This window comes from Hypanus sabinus, chromosome 14, assembly GCF_030144855.1.
Source record: "Hypanus sabinus isolate sHypSab1 chromosome 14, sHypSab1.hap1, whole genome shotgun sequence".
NCBI lineage: Eukaryota > Metazoa > Chordata > Chondrichthyes > Myliobatiformes > Dasyatidae > Hypanus > Hypanus sabinus.
Genome location: NC_082719.1, coordinates 25,003,209 through 25,024,901, shown reverse-complemented (window position 1 = coordinate 25,024,901; position 21,693 = coordinate 25,003,209). Strand labels below are relative to the sequence as shown.

The following is a 21,693-nucleotide window of genomic DNA, read 5'->3' as shown; positions in this document are numbered from 1 at the left end:
GGTCAGTAAGTTGAAGTTCTTTGGTGATATCCAGGAACAGCACATAAGAGCCATCATAATGAAGGCATGACAGTAACTCTACTTTCTTAGGTTTGATGAACTTTGCTTAGACTTGCATAGATTTGACGAACTTCTATAGATGCGCAGTGCAGAGAATCCTGACTGGTTGCATTATGATCTGGTATGGAAACAACAATGCCCAGGAACTGAAAAGCCTACAGAAATTGGTGGATACAGCCAGTCCATCACAGGCAAAACCAGCCCCACTGTTGAGCACATTGACAAAGAGTGCTAACAAAATCTATCATCAAGGATCCCCACCATCTACGCCATGCTCTCTTCTTACTATTACTGCTGAGCAGGAGGTACGGGAGTGTTAGGTCCTACACCACCAGGTTCGGGAAAGCTTATTACCGCTGAGCAGGAGGTACGGGAGTGTTAGGTCCTACACCACCAGGTTCGGGAAAGCTTATTACCGCTGAGCAGGAGGTACGGAAGTGTTAGGTCCTACACCACCAGGTTCGGGAAAGCTTATTACCGCTAAGCAGGAGGTACGGGAGTGTTAGGTCCTACACCACCAGGTTCGGGAAAGCTTATTACCCTGAACTGGTGTGGATAACTTCACTCACCTTAACTCTAAACTGATTCCACAACCTGCAGACTCACTTTCAAGGATGCTGTAACTCTTGCTCTCAGTATTAGAGTTAGTTTGTTTGTTTATTTATTTATTTATTTTTCATAACTTGTCTTTTGCACATTGGTTCTTTGTCAGTCTTTACTCATGTATAGTTTTTCATAAATTTTATTGTTTCTTTGTTTTCCCGTAAATGCCTGTAAGAAAATGAATCTCAATGTAGTATATGTACTTTGAAAAAACAATTGCTTTGACTTTGAATGTTCTTTTCTGCTTAGATCTCTCTCACCTCCTTGTTGGTATATTGATGTTTTATTGATGTCTCATTGTGCACTGGGGAAAAATCATAATTTTTTATTGTTAATGCTGTTCTTCATTATCACTATTTTTGTCTCCAACTTTTCACTTCTTCATACCTCTATATATGTTTTTGAATATTTACTAATATACAGCATATATCCTTAGACACTAACTGACATCCAGTTTAAGTCTCTCCTTTCTTGGTTATTTGGTGCCTTCTGGTATCAATTTTGAACCCTTTAACATTAGACAACTTGCTTTCTCCGTCTGTAGCAGAATGGGCCAGGTCATCTTAACTTTTCTCTCTCCATGAACATAGCCTGATCTGCCAGGTTATAAAAGTTACATGCTTGTGTTCTCACTTTCCAACTACTCTCTTCTCATAGCTGTTGTGAATAAAAGAACATGTTCTGTCTCCTTAAGCCATCAACCCGACTATCTCACTTAACATTGGCCTGAAGGTGAACTTTATCAGAGATATTCCCTTTATTTTAATCATTCCATTCCCACCCTCCTGTGGCTTGATATTAACTGACTTGTTTTCTTCCCAGTTCTGACCAAGTTCTTTGCACCTGGAACATTAACTCTGTTTGTCTTTCAGAAGATGCTACCTAATATACTGCATATTTCCAGTATTTTGCATTTTTATTTCAAATTTCCAAAACGTGCATTAAAAAGAAAATTCTTTCATGCTCAGCTGTTGTGCTGTCAAGAGTGCAGAGGAACTTGACCTGGATTGGAGGATTTAGCTAGTTATGGAGAGAAATTGGACAAGTTGTATCTGTTTTAGGAGGTAGAGGATTAAAGAGTATATACATAGATAGGGTAGATGGTCAGAGTTTTTACCAGTGGTTAGGTTTATCAAAAACAAGAAGGCATAGGTGTAAAATTAGCGAAAAGAGTTTTGAAGGAGATTTCAGGAGTAAGATTTACTTACACAAAACATTGGATGATACCTGGAAAGTGATGGCAAAGGAGGTGGTGGAATCAGATACAGTCATTGCTTTTTAAGAGGCATTTAGATAGACCATTATAAAGGCAAGGGATTAAAAGATATGAACAATGCAGGCAAATGGGGTTAGTGTAGATGGCCAAAAAGTCATCATGGGCATGTTGGGTGGAAGGGCCTGATTCTGTATTGTACAAATCTTTGACTCCATCGCTCTCTGATCACTCTACATTATTTCCAACAACTTTATTAATCTCACATTGCAATTTTGTTTTCTTGATAGTATGAAATGAATTTAGCACAATATTTGTCTGAAATTAGTACAACAATTGTATCCGTTTTATTTATCCCGAAGTAGTCATTGCATGATTTGTAATGGGGCCATAGTGGATTAACACATTAGTTTCTATGTTTGCTAACATTAACACCCCTGAACTTAATTTTCATTGATATCTTGCAATGATAATTAGCTGATTGCATGTGAAACACATATTGTGATGAGGTATCGAAGCATGTTATACGCTGTGCTGCTTTCTCTCTGTCCACAGTGAGGCCATTGAAATGTGGTTCAAGAATGATGATCAATTTCGGCCTTGATACATGATCAGTTAATGTCAATAACAGGGCTACATAGTTAGTTTGGCTTCTGTGCTGTAACTCTGCTATGAGCTCACCAATAATTCAGTTAATTCATTCTGAGATTGATTTCATGTCCCTTTCTCTGAATGGACATAGCAGACTGTACAGGGTCTTGACATGAAATGTTGACTTATCTCTTTTCCTTCCACAGATGCTGCCAGACCCACTGAGATCCTCTAGCAATTTTTTTTCACTGCAGACATGATTGTTGCTCCCAACCATATGATTTGTGAGAGTGTTAGTGCTGTTATAGACAATCAAAACTATTAGTCTATTTCAGTTTGATAATTCCCAATACCACGGGGTGAGGGTTTTGATGGCTAGATCCCAAATATGGGGGAGAGGCCCTCTAGCCAAAACAGAGTCTTTGTGAAGTGCTCAGCCTTTCCATCACAAAAGCAGCATGAATTCTTGGAAGCTGTAAAGACATGAGACAAACTTCTTGAAAAATAAATCAGTACAGAGCCAGTGAGTAACTATATATAAGAATTTGCAAGGATTGCAGTGGAAGTAATTGTTGACTTCATAAATGGAACTAGGTTAGGCAACTCGCTATGCAATTCTTAGTTAATCAAAGCTTGCACTTTATTGTCTCTGCACAAACAACAACATTAACTATGTGGACCCCAGGCCCACAGCTTAAAACACGAGTTCTACTGTTTCCTAGTACCAGTACTCACTCAGACCTGTTCTCCAATTTATAACACTGGCTGAGAGATCTCATTGGCCAGATGATGGATCCTTTTTCTCTCAGCCCCGCCATGGGGACTTTTCCTTATGATAGTTAGTTCTGGAGTTCTTTGCTGCTCTGCATTTGAAGCTCCTTACTTTTAAACACTTATCAGTTCAAATGTTGCATTTCAATCTTGTTGGCATGATGTCATCTGACTGACCTATGTTGGTTTTCCATTGGATGTAGTCCAAGAGCTATACAACGTTGTGCTTTAGGTGACTTCTTTGTTCTGTTTTACTGTGGTTCAAACCAGGTCACGCAGACAATGGGAGATAATGAGAATATTTCTGCAAGCCTGCTATAGTACATAATTCACAGCTTATTAGAGAATGGTCTCAGGTTTATCAAATCAATAGCAGAACTCCTCGTGTCCACATTCAAATGCTCTGATCAGGTCATCCCAGAACAAAAATCAGTTCATCAGACATTTCCGAGATGGAGAACAGCTTCGCAAAATGGCAGCCTCCATTCCTTGAAGCACGTGGCAAGAACAAAGACAATTGGTTTTTCTGCTTCCACTGTGCTTGACTTATTCGAGTGTGATGTTTTCTTCCATATTTTAATTCCTTAATGGCCAACATAATTACTGAACAGTAGATCGTTGTTTATTTATTTTAGCAATATACTTATATGTGCTAAATATTGGTATTATTGCTAAAGAAAGAACATTCAATAATTGTTCATACTTTAATGTGCCTTTAATATGTTGAATCCTGTAATGAGCTATCCTGCATTTTTCCCCAGTATTCCCAATTACACAGCTATGACTTACTCATATAATTCACATTATTAGCTCTGTGCACAGTAACAATTTACATTATTTAATTAAACTTGTTAGTCAATTAATCCAAATTGGTTGAAACAGTAAACATCATCAGTGTACAAAAAAAGAAAATAGCAGTTGATATGATAATTAACTTTCGGGATTAGCAGCAAATTTTCACACATTTCTACATGCTTTTTGAGAATGAATCAAGCCTCTGCTTTTTATGTTTTGTGGAAAATGCTGAAAAAACATATAAACTAACCGTGGGCTGCTTATTTTTTTTCCTAATTACTTCATTAGATATCCTTAAGAAACACTTTGAAATTTTGTCTGCCATGTATACCTTGAAATGAAATTTTCTAACATTAAATTTGCACTCTTCTGCAAAATTTTCAAAAACAGTATCAGCCTTTTGACAGCAACAGACCTGTCCAATTCCATTAGCATTTTACCTATGTATGGTTGTTTCAAGACCTGCCTCTGAATGAATTTCACTGCCTCTTGGTATTTACTTTGCAGTGGTGAGGATGTAGATTAGATTGGTTTCAAAGATCCTAGGTTTTTAATTGAGGAATTTCAACCGCATTGTAGTTGATCACAAAGAATGTCTGTTTTTTTTAAATACTTAATTCTTATCGTTCTTAATTACACAGATATGTTGAGATATCTGCAAGTATTATTTACTCATGCATCCACTGGAGTCCTGCTTCAAATCTCACATGGCATAAGTCAATTACTTAGCTTTGCAATCCATGTTTACACACTCTGCTTTGGTGTATCATTCCTATTGTGAGCAAATATCATACCTACAATATCAAGTAGAATGAAATGACTGGTAAGATTTCCCATTGTCACCAGTAGTAAGTATGTGAAATAACTTGCCTTTCGATATACGCTGTTATGCAAACTATTGCCATTGACTCAGCAGTCTAGCAAACATTATTCTTTACTCAAAACATAAGCATGAAGGAAGTTTTGATAACTGATCTCAGTGCTAGAAAGAAAATATGTAACCTGGGGAGAGATTGTGAATACAAATGATTTTAAGTTACTATTTACTTAGAATAAAGTCCTTAAAAATACGATGTTTGTGATGCATATCAAAATTCAAGTTGCCTTTCCCGTCCTTCTGACTTTTGAAGAAATAACGATTCCTTGCTGGAGTTGGCATTATCCTTTACATTCTTACCCCACTGGCCATTTTAAAACAAAATGCAACAACAGTAATTGTTGATGAGCTATAGAATCACAGGATATCAAAGCTGGGCTGAATGTTTCTTTTCCCAAATGCATGCTTTGAATTGATGTCAGCGATGCAACCTAGGCAGAGAAATTTTGACTGCCATCTTTGCACACACGTAGAATAGCAAATAATTTTATTTTGTGAAATTTGAGGCCACTTTCAGTGCAGTAACTGCATAAAATAGGATTAAGTATGAATTTCTTGCGATGCTTTTCTTGATGAGCAGCCTCTATAGAGCCAAACAAAGGTGGTATTGCTTTTTTTAATTGTCTACACAATTACAAGACACTGCTGGATATTAAGAACTTTAACTACTGCAGATCTACCCCTTCAGCAAATTTCAGAGGAGCTGGACTCGATGTGGACCATGCTGCTGCCTAATACCGAGAGGTGACAGCGTCGGTGTGTGAAGGCAGTGCACAGTCTAACAGCAAGTGATTGTCTTAGTCAATTTTTAAAAATTTTTTAAAATTTTTATTTTTTTGTGAACAAAAGAAGTAAAGAAAAAACCCCAAAAAAAGAGGGAAAAAAAAACTAACCAACATGGGCATTATGTCAAATATATACAGTAATGCCAATAATCCGAACCTCCATCCAAATAATTAAGGATAATAAAAGTGAGGTTTAGGAAAAGACAGTTTAACTCATTTGAAAATGTTGAATAAATGGTCTCTAAGTTTCTTCAAATTTAGCTGAAGGATCAAAGACAACACTTCTAATTTTTCTAAGCTCAAACAAGAGATAGTTTGAGAAAACCATAGTTGGAGGATTAATTTCTTTCCAATTCAATAAAATAGATCTTCTAGCCATTAATGTAACAAATGCAATCATCCGTCGAGATGAGCGGGATAAACGACTATTATCCGCCATTGGTAAACCAAAAATTGCAGTAATAGGATGTGGTTGGATATTGATATTCAGAACTGTTGAAATAATACTGAAAATATCTTTCCAGTAATTTTGCAAACAAGGGCAAGACCAAAACATATGGGTCAATGAAGCAACCTCAGAATGACATCTGTCACAGGTTGGATTAACATAAGAATAAAATCGAGCAAGTTTATCCTTAGACATATGTGCTCTATGTACAACCTTAAATTGTATTAGGGCATGTTTAGCACAAATAGAAGAAGAATTGACTAATTGTAAAATTTTCTCCCACTGCTCAGTGGGTATAAGACAATGAAGTTTTTTTACCCATTCCTTAATTTTTTCTGATAGTTCTGGCTGTATTTTCATGATCATGTTATAAATGACAGCTACTAAACCCTTCTGACAAGGATTCAGAGCTAAAAATTTTTCCGTAATGTCCGATGGACATAGTTTCGGAAAAGACTGGAACTCATTATTCAAAAAATTTCTAATTTGCAAATATCTAATAAAATTAGTTTTAGGTAAATTATATTTATTAGATAGCTGTTCAAAGGACATAAAGCTATCATCTAAAAATAGATCATGAAAACATGTTATACCTTTTGTTTTCCATAAAACAAAGGCTTGATCCATAAAAGAGGACCGAAAAAGAAAGTTAGATATTATAGGGCTTGATAAGATGAACTTATCCAAGCCAAAAAATTTACGAAATTGAAACCAAATTCGCAATGTATGTTTAACTATAGGATTAGTTATTTGTTTATTCAATTTAGATAAAGAAAAAGGAAGTGAAAATCCTAAAATTGAAAACAATGAAAAGTCTTGTACAGATTTACATTCCAAATTTACACATTGTGGGCAAGCTGCTGTAGTCGATTCTTGTGTCCAGAATATTAAATATCGTATATTAACTGCCCAATAGTAAAATCTCAAGTTTGGCAAAGCCAAACCACGCTCCTTCTTAGGCTTCTGTAAATATTTTTTGCTTAGTCTAGGATTCTTATTCTGCCACAGATACGAAGATATTTTGGAGTCAATAATATCAAAAAAAGATTTAGGAATAAAAATTGGTAATGCTTGAAAGAAATATAAGAATTTGGGTAATACCATCATCTCAATAGCATTAATTTGACCAACCAATGACAAAGATAATGGAGACCACCTGGTAACAAGTTGCTTAATTTGGTCAATTAAAGGTAAGAAATTAACTTTAAATAAATCTTTGTTTTTTGGTAATTTTAATATCCAAATAAGTAAATTAATCTGTGACAACTTTAAATGGTAAATGTTTATAAATTGGAACTTGCATATTTAATGGAAATAATTCACTCTTATTAAAATTCAATTTGTAACCAGAAAAGTTACTAAACTGAGCAAGCAAGGACGAAATAGCAGGAATAGATCTCTCAGGGTCACATATTTATAGTAACAAATCATCAGCATATAATGATAACTTATACATCCCTTCCCCACGAGTAATACCCAAAATATTAGGTGATTCACAAATGGCTATAGCTAAAGGTTCCAAAACAATGTCAAATAGTAAAGGACATAAAGGACAATCTTGCCTTGTACCATGGAATAACTGAAAAAAAGATATTTGATTATTGGTAAAGACCAAAGCCAAGGGTTTATAGTATATTAATTTAATCCATGATATAAATTTTGAACTAAAATTAAAATGCTGCAATGTATTAAATAAATATGGCCATTCAACTCTATCAAATGCTTTTTCAACATCTAAGGAAATGACACATTCTGGTATTTTGGGCGAAGGACTATAAATAATAATAATTAATTTTCTAATGTTAAAAGATGAGTAGCGGTTTTTAATAAATCCAGTCTGATCTTCAGAATTAATTTGAGGTAATATATTTTCTAATCTAGTGGCCAAAATTTTACTAAAAATCTTAAAATCCATATTCAGCAAGGATATAGGCCGATAGTGTGCACATTCAGTGGGGTCTTTATCTTTTTTAAGAATTAAAGAAATAGAGGCTTCATAAAAAGATTGTGGGAATTTACCTATAGTTAATGCATCTTTAAAAATTTTACAAAGCCAAGGAGAAAGTATAGAGGAAAAGGATTTAAAAAATTCTACAGTATAACCATCCAGACCAGGAGCTTTACTGGAATTCATTGAAAAAGTAGCCTTTTTTATTTCAGTTTTGTAATAGGTGCATCTAGGAATACACTATCCTCTGTTGTTAATTTTGGGATATTCAATTTTCTTAAAAATTCATCTATTAAAGAAGAATCCTCAACAAATTCTGATTGATATAAAGAATTATAAAACTCTTGAAAGGCTTTATTTATCTCTTTATGGTCGATCGTCAGAGTGCCATCTTGTTTATGAATCCTAGTAATTTGTCGTTTAACTGAAGCAGTTTTCAATTGATTAGCCAATAATTTACCAGACTTATCTCCATGTACATAAAACTTGGGTTCTGGATTTAATTAACTGATTTTCAATCGAATAGGATAATAAACTATGCTCCATTTGAAGTTCCACTCTTTCTTTAAAAAGTTCTTTGCTGGGGTTCACTGAATAAATCTTATCAATTGCTTTGATTTTATCAACCAATGTTAATATTTTAGAATTAGTTCGTTTCCTAACTCCAGCAGAGTATGAAATAATCTGTCCACGAATAAATGCTTTAAAAGTGTCCCATAAAATTCCACTAGAGATCTCTTCTGTAGAATTTGTTGAGAAAAACAAATCAATTTGTTGTTTAGTAAAATTAATAAAGTCTAAGTCCTGCAATAAAATAGAGTTGAACCTCCAAGATTTAGCATTAGTAGGTGAGTCCATTGTCTTAATAGATAGCTTCAAAGGTGCATAGTCAGAAATGGTAATGGAGTCATATTTACAATCGATAACATCTGTAAGTAAATGGTGATCAATAAGAAAGTAATCAATTCTTGAATAATTATGATAAACATGAGAAAAGTATGAAAACTCTTTGTCATTGGGGTGTAAAAAAAATACCAAATTTCAGAAATTCCAGAATCAATCATAAAGGAATTAATAAGAGAGGCTGATTTATTCGGAAGAGCTTGGGTGGGCTTAGATCTATCCATTGAAGGGTTTAAACAACAGTTAAAATCCCCACCCATTATCAGCATGTACTGATTCAAATTAGGAAAGGATGTAAATAGACACTTAACAAATTCAGGACAATCAGTGTTTGGAGCATAAACATTAACTAAAACAACTTTTTGATTAAAAAGTAGACCAGTAATAAGCAAAAATCTACCTTGTGGTTCTGAAATTGTTTCATTGTGTATAAAGGAAGTTGAAGAATGTATAAAAATGGAAATGCCTCTTACTTTGGCTTGGGAATTCAAGTGATACTGTTGGCCTTCTCAAAACCTAAAAAAGCATTGACTATCCACTTTCCTCACATGAGTCTCTTGTACAAAGATAATATTAGCATTCATTCTATGGAATACTTTGAATATTTTTTTCCGTTTGATCGGATGATTTAAACCATTAGTATTCCAAGAAACAAAATTAATAATCTTATCCATATTGCTAATATTTATTACAATTAACACATAAGGTTTAAAAAAAAGATGAACTCATGAATCCGGAAGAGGGAAGTAAGTTCAAGGAGGAACCAGAAGTCATGACACTGCAACCATTTTTGTAGTTTCGAATCAGCCCATGAAGTAAAACTAAGCGTGAAGCAAGCAAAAAGAAAAGAAAATAGAAAAATCCCCCTCCCTTCACCCTCAAAACCCCGGGAAAAAAGCCAAAAAGAGGCAAGCAAGCGATCTAATACTAAATTTATCCCCGTGTCTCAAGACGGCAACTGAAACAAAAAAAAGTTAAATAAAAGATACAAACCACCCATATTATAAGAAAGGGTTAGTATAACAAAAATTAAAATATAAAATTAGTATTGTACATATAAAACACAAGGATTAAAAAATTAAATTGATAAAACCCATAAATAGATAATATTGTATTAGTGTTTTAAAAGAAAATCCTTAAACTTATTCAGACACATCAAAACGGATGTGACGTTCCAAGCACTAAGGTCTTTCAGGAAGAAGAAATGACATTTTATTTTTTTTAAAAAATCTTAATATTTAAACGTTAAAAATATAAAAACGTGTATGTGAACTTAAAAGAATACCCTAATGAATTACTTTCAAAACTAACAGATTAATAATATAAAAAGAACAAATTCAGAATAAACCAAAAATGGACTTTTACCGTGTATAAGAAATACGTGTAAGCCGTCACATTAAAAAAATCATCATTTTATAAAAGATCCAAATCTATAAACTAATTATTACATTAGTCAACCCGTAGAAACAATAAAGTGTTATTCTTCAAGGAATCTTTGAGCATCCGCTGGAGATTTGAACAGCCAATAAGTTCCATCATTGAGAGTAACTCTCAAATGTGCTGGAAATAACAGAGCTTGCTTGTAGCCTTCCTGATGAATTTCCGACATAACCGATTTAAAAGCCATTCTTGCCCTTAAAACTTCGGGACTATAGTCTTCCAGAATATGGAATTTCAAATCTTGAAAGCTGATCATAACCTTTTTCCGGACAGCCCGAATCAAACACACTTTGGTATGGGGATAATGGATCCGGAGCATTACTTGTCGTGGTTTCAAACCAGAATCTGATTGAAAACGAGAAATGCGATGTGCACGGTTGATTATTGGAGGGGTATCCAGTACTTCTGAGCCGAAGGCATCCATTAAAAATTTGGAGAAAAATACAGTGAGATCGCCATTCTCAAATTTTTCCGGAATCCCAATTATCCGGAGATTTTGTCTTCGAGAGTGGTTTTCAAGATCAGTGATTTTAGATTTATAACGATCCAGCTGTTGAGAAGTTGAAGCTTGCTGTTGTTGCAGAGTTTCAATTATGTGATCTCTCTGGCGAGCGGCATCTTCAAGAACTAAAATACTTGTTGTTTTTGTGAATCCAGTGTAAGTGATTGAAGTTTTGTGTCAAGTGTCTTTAAAATTTCATCAAACGTAGAAAGCTTTGAGGATAATTTATTCTCCAGTTTTTCAAGTCTGTTGTCCATAAGCTTCGCAATTGCTTCTAAAGTTAACGATTCTTTTGTCTGCTAAGATTCCTTTGATTTAGACATTTCAACGAGTTGAAAATGGTTCAAACAATTGAAAAAAATTTCATACGTCTGAACCCCTTTAGAATAGGTATAAAAAGATCAATTAGGGGTTGTTTGTAGGTTTAAAAAAAAAGTAAAGATTAGAGCGAAGCCTAAAACCGCTTCACTCCATAAGTGCCATCTTGAGACTCTTGTCTTAGTCAATTTTCTTGTGATTGCAAGACACTGTTGGATATTGGTAATGTGTAGTGCTGCAATGTGTGGTTTATTGACACTATTGACGGTAGTAGAGCTGCATGGCCTCAGTTGGAGCACAGACTAGGCCTCAGACCATGGTGTCATCTGTTGCAGCCACCCAGGAGAGCTGACAACAGAGGCTGTGTGGCATGGTGTCCATACTGGTGTTGATACTGCTCTCCAGTGTTTGCTCAGTGGAAGGCAAACTTGATTGTGCTCGTTTGCAGACTGCTGTGGCCTTGTTCTTGCCGACAACGTCCATGGACTCGGAGTCTTGGGCTATATTATATATTATTTGTGTGACTGTCTGCTTACTACCATCTCCTCTGCTATATGTGCTTTGTGCTGCGTGTGACTATTGGTACTGTGTTCGTACCTGTTAAGTTTAACTATTTCTGTGGGTATTTGTGAATGGGTGAATGACAATTAAACTTGAACGTGAACTCGAGTTCAAGATGATGGCACCAGTGAAGAATGTGACTAAGGGAGACATCCTCAAGAAGGTTCATAAAACTACTTCTTTTACTTCTTTTTCTTTCCAATGTGGTTCTGCCACTGTTGGACCAACATATAATCTGCAGTTTGGTAATGTCTTTTTGGGCTGATTGGGCGATCTGACTCTTTGCCGTCTCAGAGAGGATTCCCTGAGGTTTCAAGGAAAACGTGCAACCTTGAGGCCAGGAAGCCTGGAGATGAGCTCATGACCTATTCCATTTCAAATTCAGATTCAGTTTATTGTCATTTAGAAACCACAAATGCAATGCAGTTAAAAATGAGACAACGTTCCTCCAGAATGATATCACAAAAGCATATGACAAAACAGACTACACTAGAAAATCCACATAACGTTTGGCAATCCCCAATCCAGAGTCTGCTGCATATTAATATCGCGCTACCATCTGATCTCGCCAATTAAAGCATCGAGGAAGACTGAACTCATCAAGGAGTGAGCAGAAGCAGAGCAGGTGTTCATTGCTATCTACCAGCCACTCAGTCACTGCAGCCAGAGGAAGGTGTCTGCGTGCGACAGTCTCTCCATCTTGTCCGCTGCTCCCAGAGGATGGACCTTGTGTTAAATGGTCCCTCTTGCTCGATGCCGCCAAAGGTTTGTGCTGGAGTCCTGGGTCTTGGGTAAGGTTTAATCGATACGGTTTGTAGATCGGACTCTATAGCTCACGTTATGATGCGTTTCTGGTTCCTGGTCGCTCCTTTTTTTGTTGCTATTTTGGGCGATTTTGATTGGAACAGCTTTCGCTAGATTGAACTGAGCTGAACTGAATATGCCTGGACTCTTATGATGTTGTGTTCTATATTCTGTGTTTTTTGCTCATTTTTTGCTGCATGCGTGATTTTTTCTTTTGCACATGGGTTGGGGGGGGTGGAAATTGGGGTAATGTTTTTCTTCTTTAAACTGGATCCAAGGTTTTCTTTGTTTCATGGTTATCTGTGGGAAGGTGAACCTCAGGATTGTACACTACATATATACTTGGATAATAAATGTACTTTGAATCTTTGTACGTGGGCCAGTTACTTTGCAGATGGCAAAGCATGTTTAGCAGAGCCTACAAGATGACACCTTCATATTAACGTAACTTTGAAATTCCTTCAATGAATGATCTTGATCACCAAGAAGTTCAAAATTTTGTAGTTTCTTACTGAACACCATCATACCATTATCCACTTTTGTAGTGGTTTAGAACAAATCTGTGCTAGTAAGACTGGAAATGCAGGAAGCATTGTAGATGGAGCAGCATCAGATGGAAAAACAGAATTGACAAACCGGGTCAAAGGTCTACTGCAATGTCTTAGAACTGAAATATTAACTCTGCTGTCTTGCTGAATGCTTTGAGCTTTTTCCATGTGAAACCCCCTTTTTACCAGTTGTCCCTAGAGATGCGGCTCCTTAGCCCCCCCCCCCCCCCCCCCCCGATAACAGCCATTGGACTCAGTAGTGAGAAAACCACCTGTCTCAAGCTCTGTACGTCTAGGGTCAGTATAACTTGGGTCCCACCAAAATCAGGAAATTGGGATGTCTCGACCACCCAAATCCCGATTTGTGTGAATATTGTGTAAATACTGTCCCCTGCAATTATCCATTAGCAAGAAATAACTGATCATCCACTGCATAGAGAAAGTATATTTAAAAATGTCAGCTTCATCGAACAGTTAGTAGGAAAAAGAAAAGGAAAAAAAAAGGGCCCATTACAGTTAATCCAGTCCAAATGTGCATGCAAGTTGGAGCTCATCTTGAAGTTGTCTGTAACTCACACGCTAGACGTGTGGTCTGCGTGGAAGCACACACCACATTCCAATCTTCCCTCGAAATCCATCTCAAACGTGCGAGCTCCCCCACGGGAACATTGGTCCTTCCTCCTTGAAGCCATTCACCTGCACAAAGCATCTTGTGCAACAGGGATGGCATCCTTGGCCATCTTCCCTCCTGTCCTCTCCCAGCTCCCACTAAAAAGACCTTGACCCACACTAGTATCTGTCACCAAAACCTCTCCGCCCAGCATTTTCTAGGACCTTCTCCCAATTCCACCATCCTGATTGGCTGACATAACATTCCTAAGCTGGACAGCATAGCCCCTTAACTTTAGCTCAAATCCAAACATCCTAAAAGCAGAACAGCTAAAATGAAATACCAACAATGTAGCAGTAAGAATCTTAAATAGGGTGTTATATGTGCTGTTTCTGTGTTCTAGCATCTGCAGTAATTTTGATGTCATCTGTGTAATATTGTCTGAATCTGCCCTATCCTTGCCTAAGCTCCCTTGATTGCCATTTCCATAAGCTTGTAACCTTTAGACTTTGCAATTCTGATGGCCCCCTCTCTATCTCTCTTTACTTTCCATAAATGTGAGCTTTTCTGAAGCCAGCTGCCCATGTCCTATTTTGTAACACACCCTTCCTCGTACCATTCGCATTCACTCATCACCCCAAGTAATGTTGGGTCCCAGAGAAATGACACATTAATTTAAAATTCTCCTCACTTTCACTTGTCTTGCTCTTACTCATCTCTATACCAAAACTTCCCGATAACTTTGTAACCTTACATGATACTTGTGCTCCTTCAATTTTTACCTCTTGAGCATTTCTAAGTTTAGTTGTCAATATCTAAGATCAGAAATTCCTATCTTATACCTCTTTTCTCTGTCACAGTTACTCCAATTGACTTCTTAAGACAAGGTGTCAAACTCATTTTAGGTCACGGGCCGGATTGAGAAAAATGCGACTTCATGCGGGCCGGATCAGTTGTGCACGCGCGCATGCTTCCACAGCTTTCGTTGTTTTCATTTTTTCAACCTGCTCTCATGTGTCTCAGTCTCTGCTATACCTAAAATTGTTTCAGTTTACGAATTTCGTTTTTTATGAAGCAGATTGCCTAGCAAGCATTCTTTTTATGATTGGTATTAACTTACAGACGTAGATTACAAGAAAGTAGGCAACGGGAAAGAAACGATGCTATTTCGGCTAAGATTGTTTTGGGAGCCATACCTTTTCCATTAATAAACCGTCTGAATTCAAGCATTAGCAAACACAAATGTAGACCTAACGCAGGGGTGTCAAACTCAAATATACAGTGGGCCAAAATTAAAAAATCAGTACAAGTCGAGGGCCGGACTGGTTCAGCGTTTATTGCAAAACTTATTGAAATGAATTTATTACACATATTAACCTGGAACTAACAAAGCTTAGGTTATTGCCTACAAAAACAACATTGACCATTAAATAAATAAAAAATCAGTTGCATTTATTTCTTATTGCTTTATTTGCAGCTTTTCCGGAGTAATTTCTAATGAAAACATTTTTCCACAGGCTAACACTCTGTGATTCACACTAGTCTAAGCCAGATACTTGGCATCTCATCTTGGATGCAAGTTCATCAATGTTTGGAGTCAGGCTCTGAGCTGAGGAAATCCTCAGAATTGAGTGAAGGTGTTCATCAGAAAGACGACTCCTGAGTGATGTTTTGTTTATCTTCATCAAAGAGAACAGTTGTTCACACAGATATGTGCTGCCAAACATAGAGAGCATTTGAGCAGCTTGGGTACGCAGCTGGGGCATTGTGTCGGGAATGAAACGTAGAAACTGTGCAGCGCCCACCAAGTCATACTTTGCCTTGAGTGTGTCACCACATTAGAGTTCAATCAGCTCCATTTGTATGTTGGTTGGTGCGCTTTCCACGTCAGCTGCAAATAGATTACTGAGCAGTTCAAAACTGCTTTTTTGGGCTTCAAAGTCGGCAAATCGCCGTGTGAAGTCTGCACCAAGTATGCTAAGTTTTTCAGCAAACTTTGCACGTGGGAACACTGCGGTAGAAACCTGCTCTTTCATAGTTTGGCAACACGGAAAATGGCTCAAGTTTTCTTGCTGCATCTGCGTCTCCCACAGGCGCAGCTTGGTTTTAAAAGCCCTCACTGCAGCGTACATGTCTGTGATCACACGACCCCGCCCCTGAAGCTGCAGGTTGAGCGCATTGAGATGGCTCGTGATGTCACACAGAAACGCCATTTCACAAAGCAACTTTTTATCCCGGAGCTCTGTTGTGTCTTTCCTCACGCAACTCGAAACATCTTTTCAGCGCTTTTCCTTGGCTTAACCATCGCACCTCTGTGTGATAGGGCAAATCATTATATTCTGAACCCAACTCCTCCAGAAACGACTTGAACTCGCGGTGATTTAAACCTTTGGCTCTTATGAAGTTAACTGCTCGTGTTATGGTGCTCATTATATGTTCCATTTTCAAGGCTTTGCCACACAACGATTCCTGGTGTATGATGCAGTGATAAGCTGTCAGCTCACCTGCGCCGTTTTCCTCCCGCATCTTCTCCCGGATCCTGCCCACCAATCCACTCTTTTGACCGCACATCGCGGGCTTCTGTTTCTTGTCCAGATGCTTGTATTTGTCGTGGTGTTTCGTTTCATAGTGTCGTCTTATGTTATATTCTTTAATTACAGCCACACCATCTCCGCACACAAGACAAACAGGTTTGCCCTTTATATCTGCGAACATATACTCTGCCTCCCACCTGCCTTGAAAACCCCTGTTTTCAAAGTCCACCTTTCGTTCAGCCATTTTTGGGGTGAGGGATAGCTGAAAGTTGACCACACGTGACTAGCGCCATAAGGATGCTGATGAGAGAGTAAGGCAAGTGCGAGCAATGCACTGGCAGTGCATTGTGGGATTTGTAGTATTAGTGGTGCATGCAATATACCGGTGGGCCAGCTCTAATAGAAAAAAATTTATTCATTAATGATATTCAGGAAATAAACCAGGGAAACCGAATAAACACTAAAAACCCTGAAAACCTGGTACCTGAATAAACTCAACATTAGCCATAACATACACCATAGGCGCTTCGATTACTGGGGCCAGCTTTAATAGTAATTAGATATTATCTCGCGGGCCAAAGATAATTCCACCGCGGGCCGGATTTGGCCCGCGGGCCTTGAGTTTGACATATATGTCTTAAGATGTCACCGAAAACCTGTATCTTTGTACAGGATTTTCATCATCTGTCCGAAGCTTTTCATCATCTCTCCATGGCTTTCTGTTGCTTCATGTAATGTTTTTTGATCATCCTTGTGTGAAGTACTTTGGGATACTTTACTGCATTAGAAGTGCTGTATAAATGGAAATATTTGGTGTTTTTAAGAAGGCCCTTATTCAAAATGGAAATTAGAAGTGGATTTACTAGATTTTTGAAAATTTTGTTTAAAGCTTAAAGCCACATTGGTGTTACTGTGTACTATCACAGGCAAGTTAATTTTATTTCAATCATGTAACATTGAAAAATCAGATTTTGTACATTTTTTCTGAAGACAAGACCAATATTCCTTTGGTTCCAATATCACTGTGAGATGTGCTTTCACTCTGTGTGATTGATATTTTATGGAAATATAAAATTCAAGCTAAGATTTTGTATGACATTGTGTAGTTCTATAAGGAATTTGTGGCTATCAGATGCCGGTATCCTAGAAAGTCGTGGTCTATGTTTTACTGTGCATGTACAGTTCAAAGTGTCTTGGTTAGATGCTGGAGCATACAACTATCCATTACGGCACCAGTGTTCAGCAATGGAACAATGACTTCTGGAAGAGCAGGTCCAGCCATCAACTTTATGCCACTGGTGTAAAGATTGTGACTCCTTTTCCATGTTTTTTTCTGTGAGGGGCTGAATGAACCAGTGGTACCAGTTTTAGAGAAAGAGATCAGCCATTCAGACAGAGATGAGAAAAAAAAGAAAAACAGTGGATATTGATTTCTCTATCCAAGAGGACTGGAAGGCTCTTTAAAATTATTTGGTAGTGTTTTCAAATGGTTTCAATTAGTTTATTTATTAACAGTAAAAAAAATTTTATTAATTATTTAAGTCTATTTGATTACATTTAATATGTTCCTAACTGTCTGATACATTTTAAAAGTTGCTAAAAGCCATCAAAGACTTGATGTTTCAGAGCCAGGACTTTCATGTACAATGCTCTGGGGCCCACTTGCAATATGTAGTAATGAGTTTGTTCACCTTTTGCTTCTTGAAGAAGTATGTGCAAGAGAGCATGGAACACAGGCAGAGAGCTTGGTAGCAAGCTGCTCAATAACAAAGTATTCCAACCTTTTTAATTTTGAGGATGCGGAATATTTTTATAGTTAACACCTTAAAAAAAACTAACACATTGAAGATTGACTTGCTGCTGTTTATCAAGACATACATTAAACTACTTAAATGGTTCATGGTATTGAAGAGTATATTTTTATCGAAACACCAAAATGGTGGTTGAAGAGTGCTCAGTACAAGAGGTAAGCTTGAAAGAAGTGTGTGGTTGTCCATCATTGCATGAGCTCACATTTGATTCATATACAGTAAACCTTTTCTTAAAGGATCTACTGTAAAATATGTTTTAACAGTTATTTGGGTAGCATCCAGTAAATAGGACTGTCCCACTGAATGGATTATTTCAGCGTTTTAATGAAAAATAGCCAAAGTAATGTTTTTAATTCAATTCTTGGCTTTTGATACTTAAAGTAAGGTTAAAAGCTACGCCAAAAATGTTTTACAATGTTAATACTGAATCCCAATGTGGGTTTTAAATTCAGCCCAGTATGGACTGGTCAGTGTGAAGCCTGTATTTTTTTAAAAAATGTAATGCAAATTTGTTTGGTTCATTTATATCTTCCATTGCTATAAATGCAGTTTTTTCCCCATAGCTTTGGTGATGGAGAGGAGAAGAGGAGCAATTCTTGAAGCTCTTAGAGGAAGACCTCTTTTGTGTGATAGATACAGTAAATGCTTGCTTTCTAATCTGTTCATCATATCTGCCAAATGTAAACTGCTGCAAAATATATGGCAATAAACTTCTAAATATTGATTTTGGTTAACTTCAATATAAAAAAAACTTAACTGCTATGAAAAAATATTACCTCTTTGCTCATTATACACTTAATGTTTTTCTAATGATAAACACAAGTGTTTGCTTCGGCCCAGGTTTAACTTGTGACCCATAATTAGGCACTTAGGGACTATTTGCAAAGTCTGAAGATGAAACTCTTCTATGTATTAAGGCAAAGTGAACCTAAATCCAAAGATTACCCACATGTTATTTTGCGTCTTAACTTGTTAGGCCATATTTTGTATGAAGATATAAACTGTACAATAATTAAGCAATCAAGAAAACCACTGATTGATGTCTTTGCCTACAACGATCATGCCTTTTTCACTACTATTTAGGCCCTTTACATCATAAGGAAACCAAAGTAAATAATTCGCATGGATTTTCTGGAATTTTTATTTCTGCCATTTCATGTCTAATTGGACTTGTGTCTCTGCTATGCAGGTAATTTAAATGTTACACTACAAGTCTGGGATATTGGAGGACAAACCATAGGAGGAAAGATGTTGGACAAATACATATATGGAGCTCAGGTGAGAACTTTTCGATTTTTAATCTCCCTGTGAGCTAAAATTTATATTTATCTAAATAGATATTTAGATTGTAAAGCATTAGAGATGTTTTTAATGATTTGACTATGATTATGGATTAGAAGGTTTTAGAGGGATATCGGACAAAGGTGGGAAAATGGGACTAGTTTGGGACAAGCAAAATATTGTAAAGACATGGCTAATGGTAAGATTGACAATATTTGTGGAAGAATTTTTAAATTGATCAGTTTCAATGGTATATCCTACAGAAAGTAGGATGTGATGTAATACTGAGATCCACACAAAGCCACTGCCTTTTATTCACAAAAGTTGCAATAGGTACCATATTACATCTGAAATTTTGTATGCTTGCAGTCCTGGTTGCAACTGCATTTTAGCTATTTATGGTTCTGGTATTTTCTTTAAAATTCTCATTAGACCAGGATTGACCTGTCTAATGAATTTTATAGTTGAGTTTAGAATAGTTTGTGTTTTGATAGCATCACTCATGCCCACTTTTGAGCTGGAAGATCCATCCCATTTAGATAGATAGATAGATTATTCATCCCCAAGGGGAAATTCAACATTTTTCCAGTGTCCCATACACTTATTGTAGCAAAACTAATTACATACAGTATTTAACTCAGTATAAATATGATATGCATCTAAAATCACCCTCCCAAAAAGCATTAATAAATAAATAATTTAGAGCAATGTTAATACAAGATGGAGTGTCTCAGCAGAATAAAAATGTGACTTCGTCTCTTAAATAGATCCCCATCAAAGGTTCACTTATTATTGAAACATACAACTCTGAAATTCTTCTTCTGTGGGCAGCTATGAAACTGAGAAAGAAAAGAAAGACAGTACGATCACCAACCTTCAAATTCCCCCCTCCCTGCACAAAAAAACAAACAAAAACAGAGCAGGTGCATCAACCCCCAAATCCCTCCCCCCCCACAAAAAAAATCAAACAAAAATGGAATGGGCACATTGACCCCGAAATTTCCTTCCTTTCACAAAAAATGAGAAAGTTTGGGTGAAAATCGCAGGACATTAAAAAAACTATAAAAGTATAGCACTGACAAAAAGTCTATAATCCAAGCTCAAATGTAGAAAACCTGGGCAGCACTCTCTGGGCTCATTGGCGGACTCTCCCCTCTGGTACAGAGTGATCAAAAGACAGGCAGCTAGCACTCACCCTGTGCACTCGCCTTGATGCTTCAATCTCCTTCATTGCTTTAATTGGTGAAAAGGAGTCAAACATCAGCTTGCGTCCGATTCTGCAGCCTAGTGGCTACAAGGTTTGCCCATGCTGCCTCTGCCTCCCGGAATCCTCTCAAGAGAATGCAGTGCACTGAAACACCCAAATGATCTCGGGCTCTAACAGTTCCAGAATCGCATTCAAGATGAAAAACAAATGTAAAAGACGTAACAGAAGTGAAATGTATAGTTTCATGATCTATCCAGAAGATGTAGACCGAAGGAGTGTTGTACGCAGGCGTTATATTGACGAGAAAACAACATCCTGTTGGTACTTTTATTGCAGGTGCATCTGCAACAGGTGGGTTGATGGGGAATAGGTTAAAGTAGTCGCTCATGCTGAAAGAGTACATGCATACAGTCTTGGAATTTGCAGTGGAAATACTAGCTAAAGTAACAAATTGAGTCATTTCAACTGTCAGTAACTTGCTATCTCAGAAATCTTCAATCGATTGGCTCTTCAGTGAGCTTGATGGTATCAGGTTTTGGATCCAGTAGCACAGGTCACATTCAAAACATCAACATTGTTGACTGTAAAACTGCATAGACTTTTTGAAGTTCAAGTTTAATTTTCATTCAACTTTACATGAATACCCATGAATGAATACAGTCAAATGAAAGTGTTACTCAGGTCAAGGTGCAAAACACAGTACCAACAATCACACACAACACAAAGTGCATATAAGATAGCATAGTCATATTAGATTTTGGTAAAATACAGTCACAGATAGTCCAAGACCCTGAGTCTATGAATGTTGCAGCATTCTGAAGTCGAAGACAATACAGATTGTTTTCTGCTGAGTGAACGCTGAGAGGCACTGGCATGTATTGTTCTCTTACTGTTGTAAGGAAAATTCAGATAACTCTTTCAAAGAAATAAAAGCTATACCTACTTATACTGATGGATATCACTAAAACCACCAAGTGGCTGTATTGTATGTCTTATGCCATTTTCAGTTACAAAATCAGGTCAGTCACAGATTGTGAATTCAAAAAGTTTCCTCTCACAGCTACTTAGTGTTTTCATCATTAC

The 21,693-nt window shown here is 36.9% G+C and overlaps 1 protein-coding gene across 2 annotated transcripts in view; it reads left to right on the top strand.

Moving 5' to 3' along the window:
• Positions 1-21,693, top strand: part of rab28 (RAB28, member RAS oncogene family) — a 125,476-nt gene that overhangs the window by 10,954 nt on the left and 92,829 nt on the right. For both annotated transcript variants that reach the window (XM_059988887.1, XM_059988888.1), the window contains exon 3: positions 19,312-19,400. In XM_059988887.1, the coding sequence (XP_059844870.1) occupies positions 19,312-19,400 (89 nt within the window). The remainder of the gene's footprint in view (positions 1-19,311; positions 19,401-21,693) is intronic.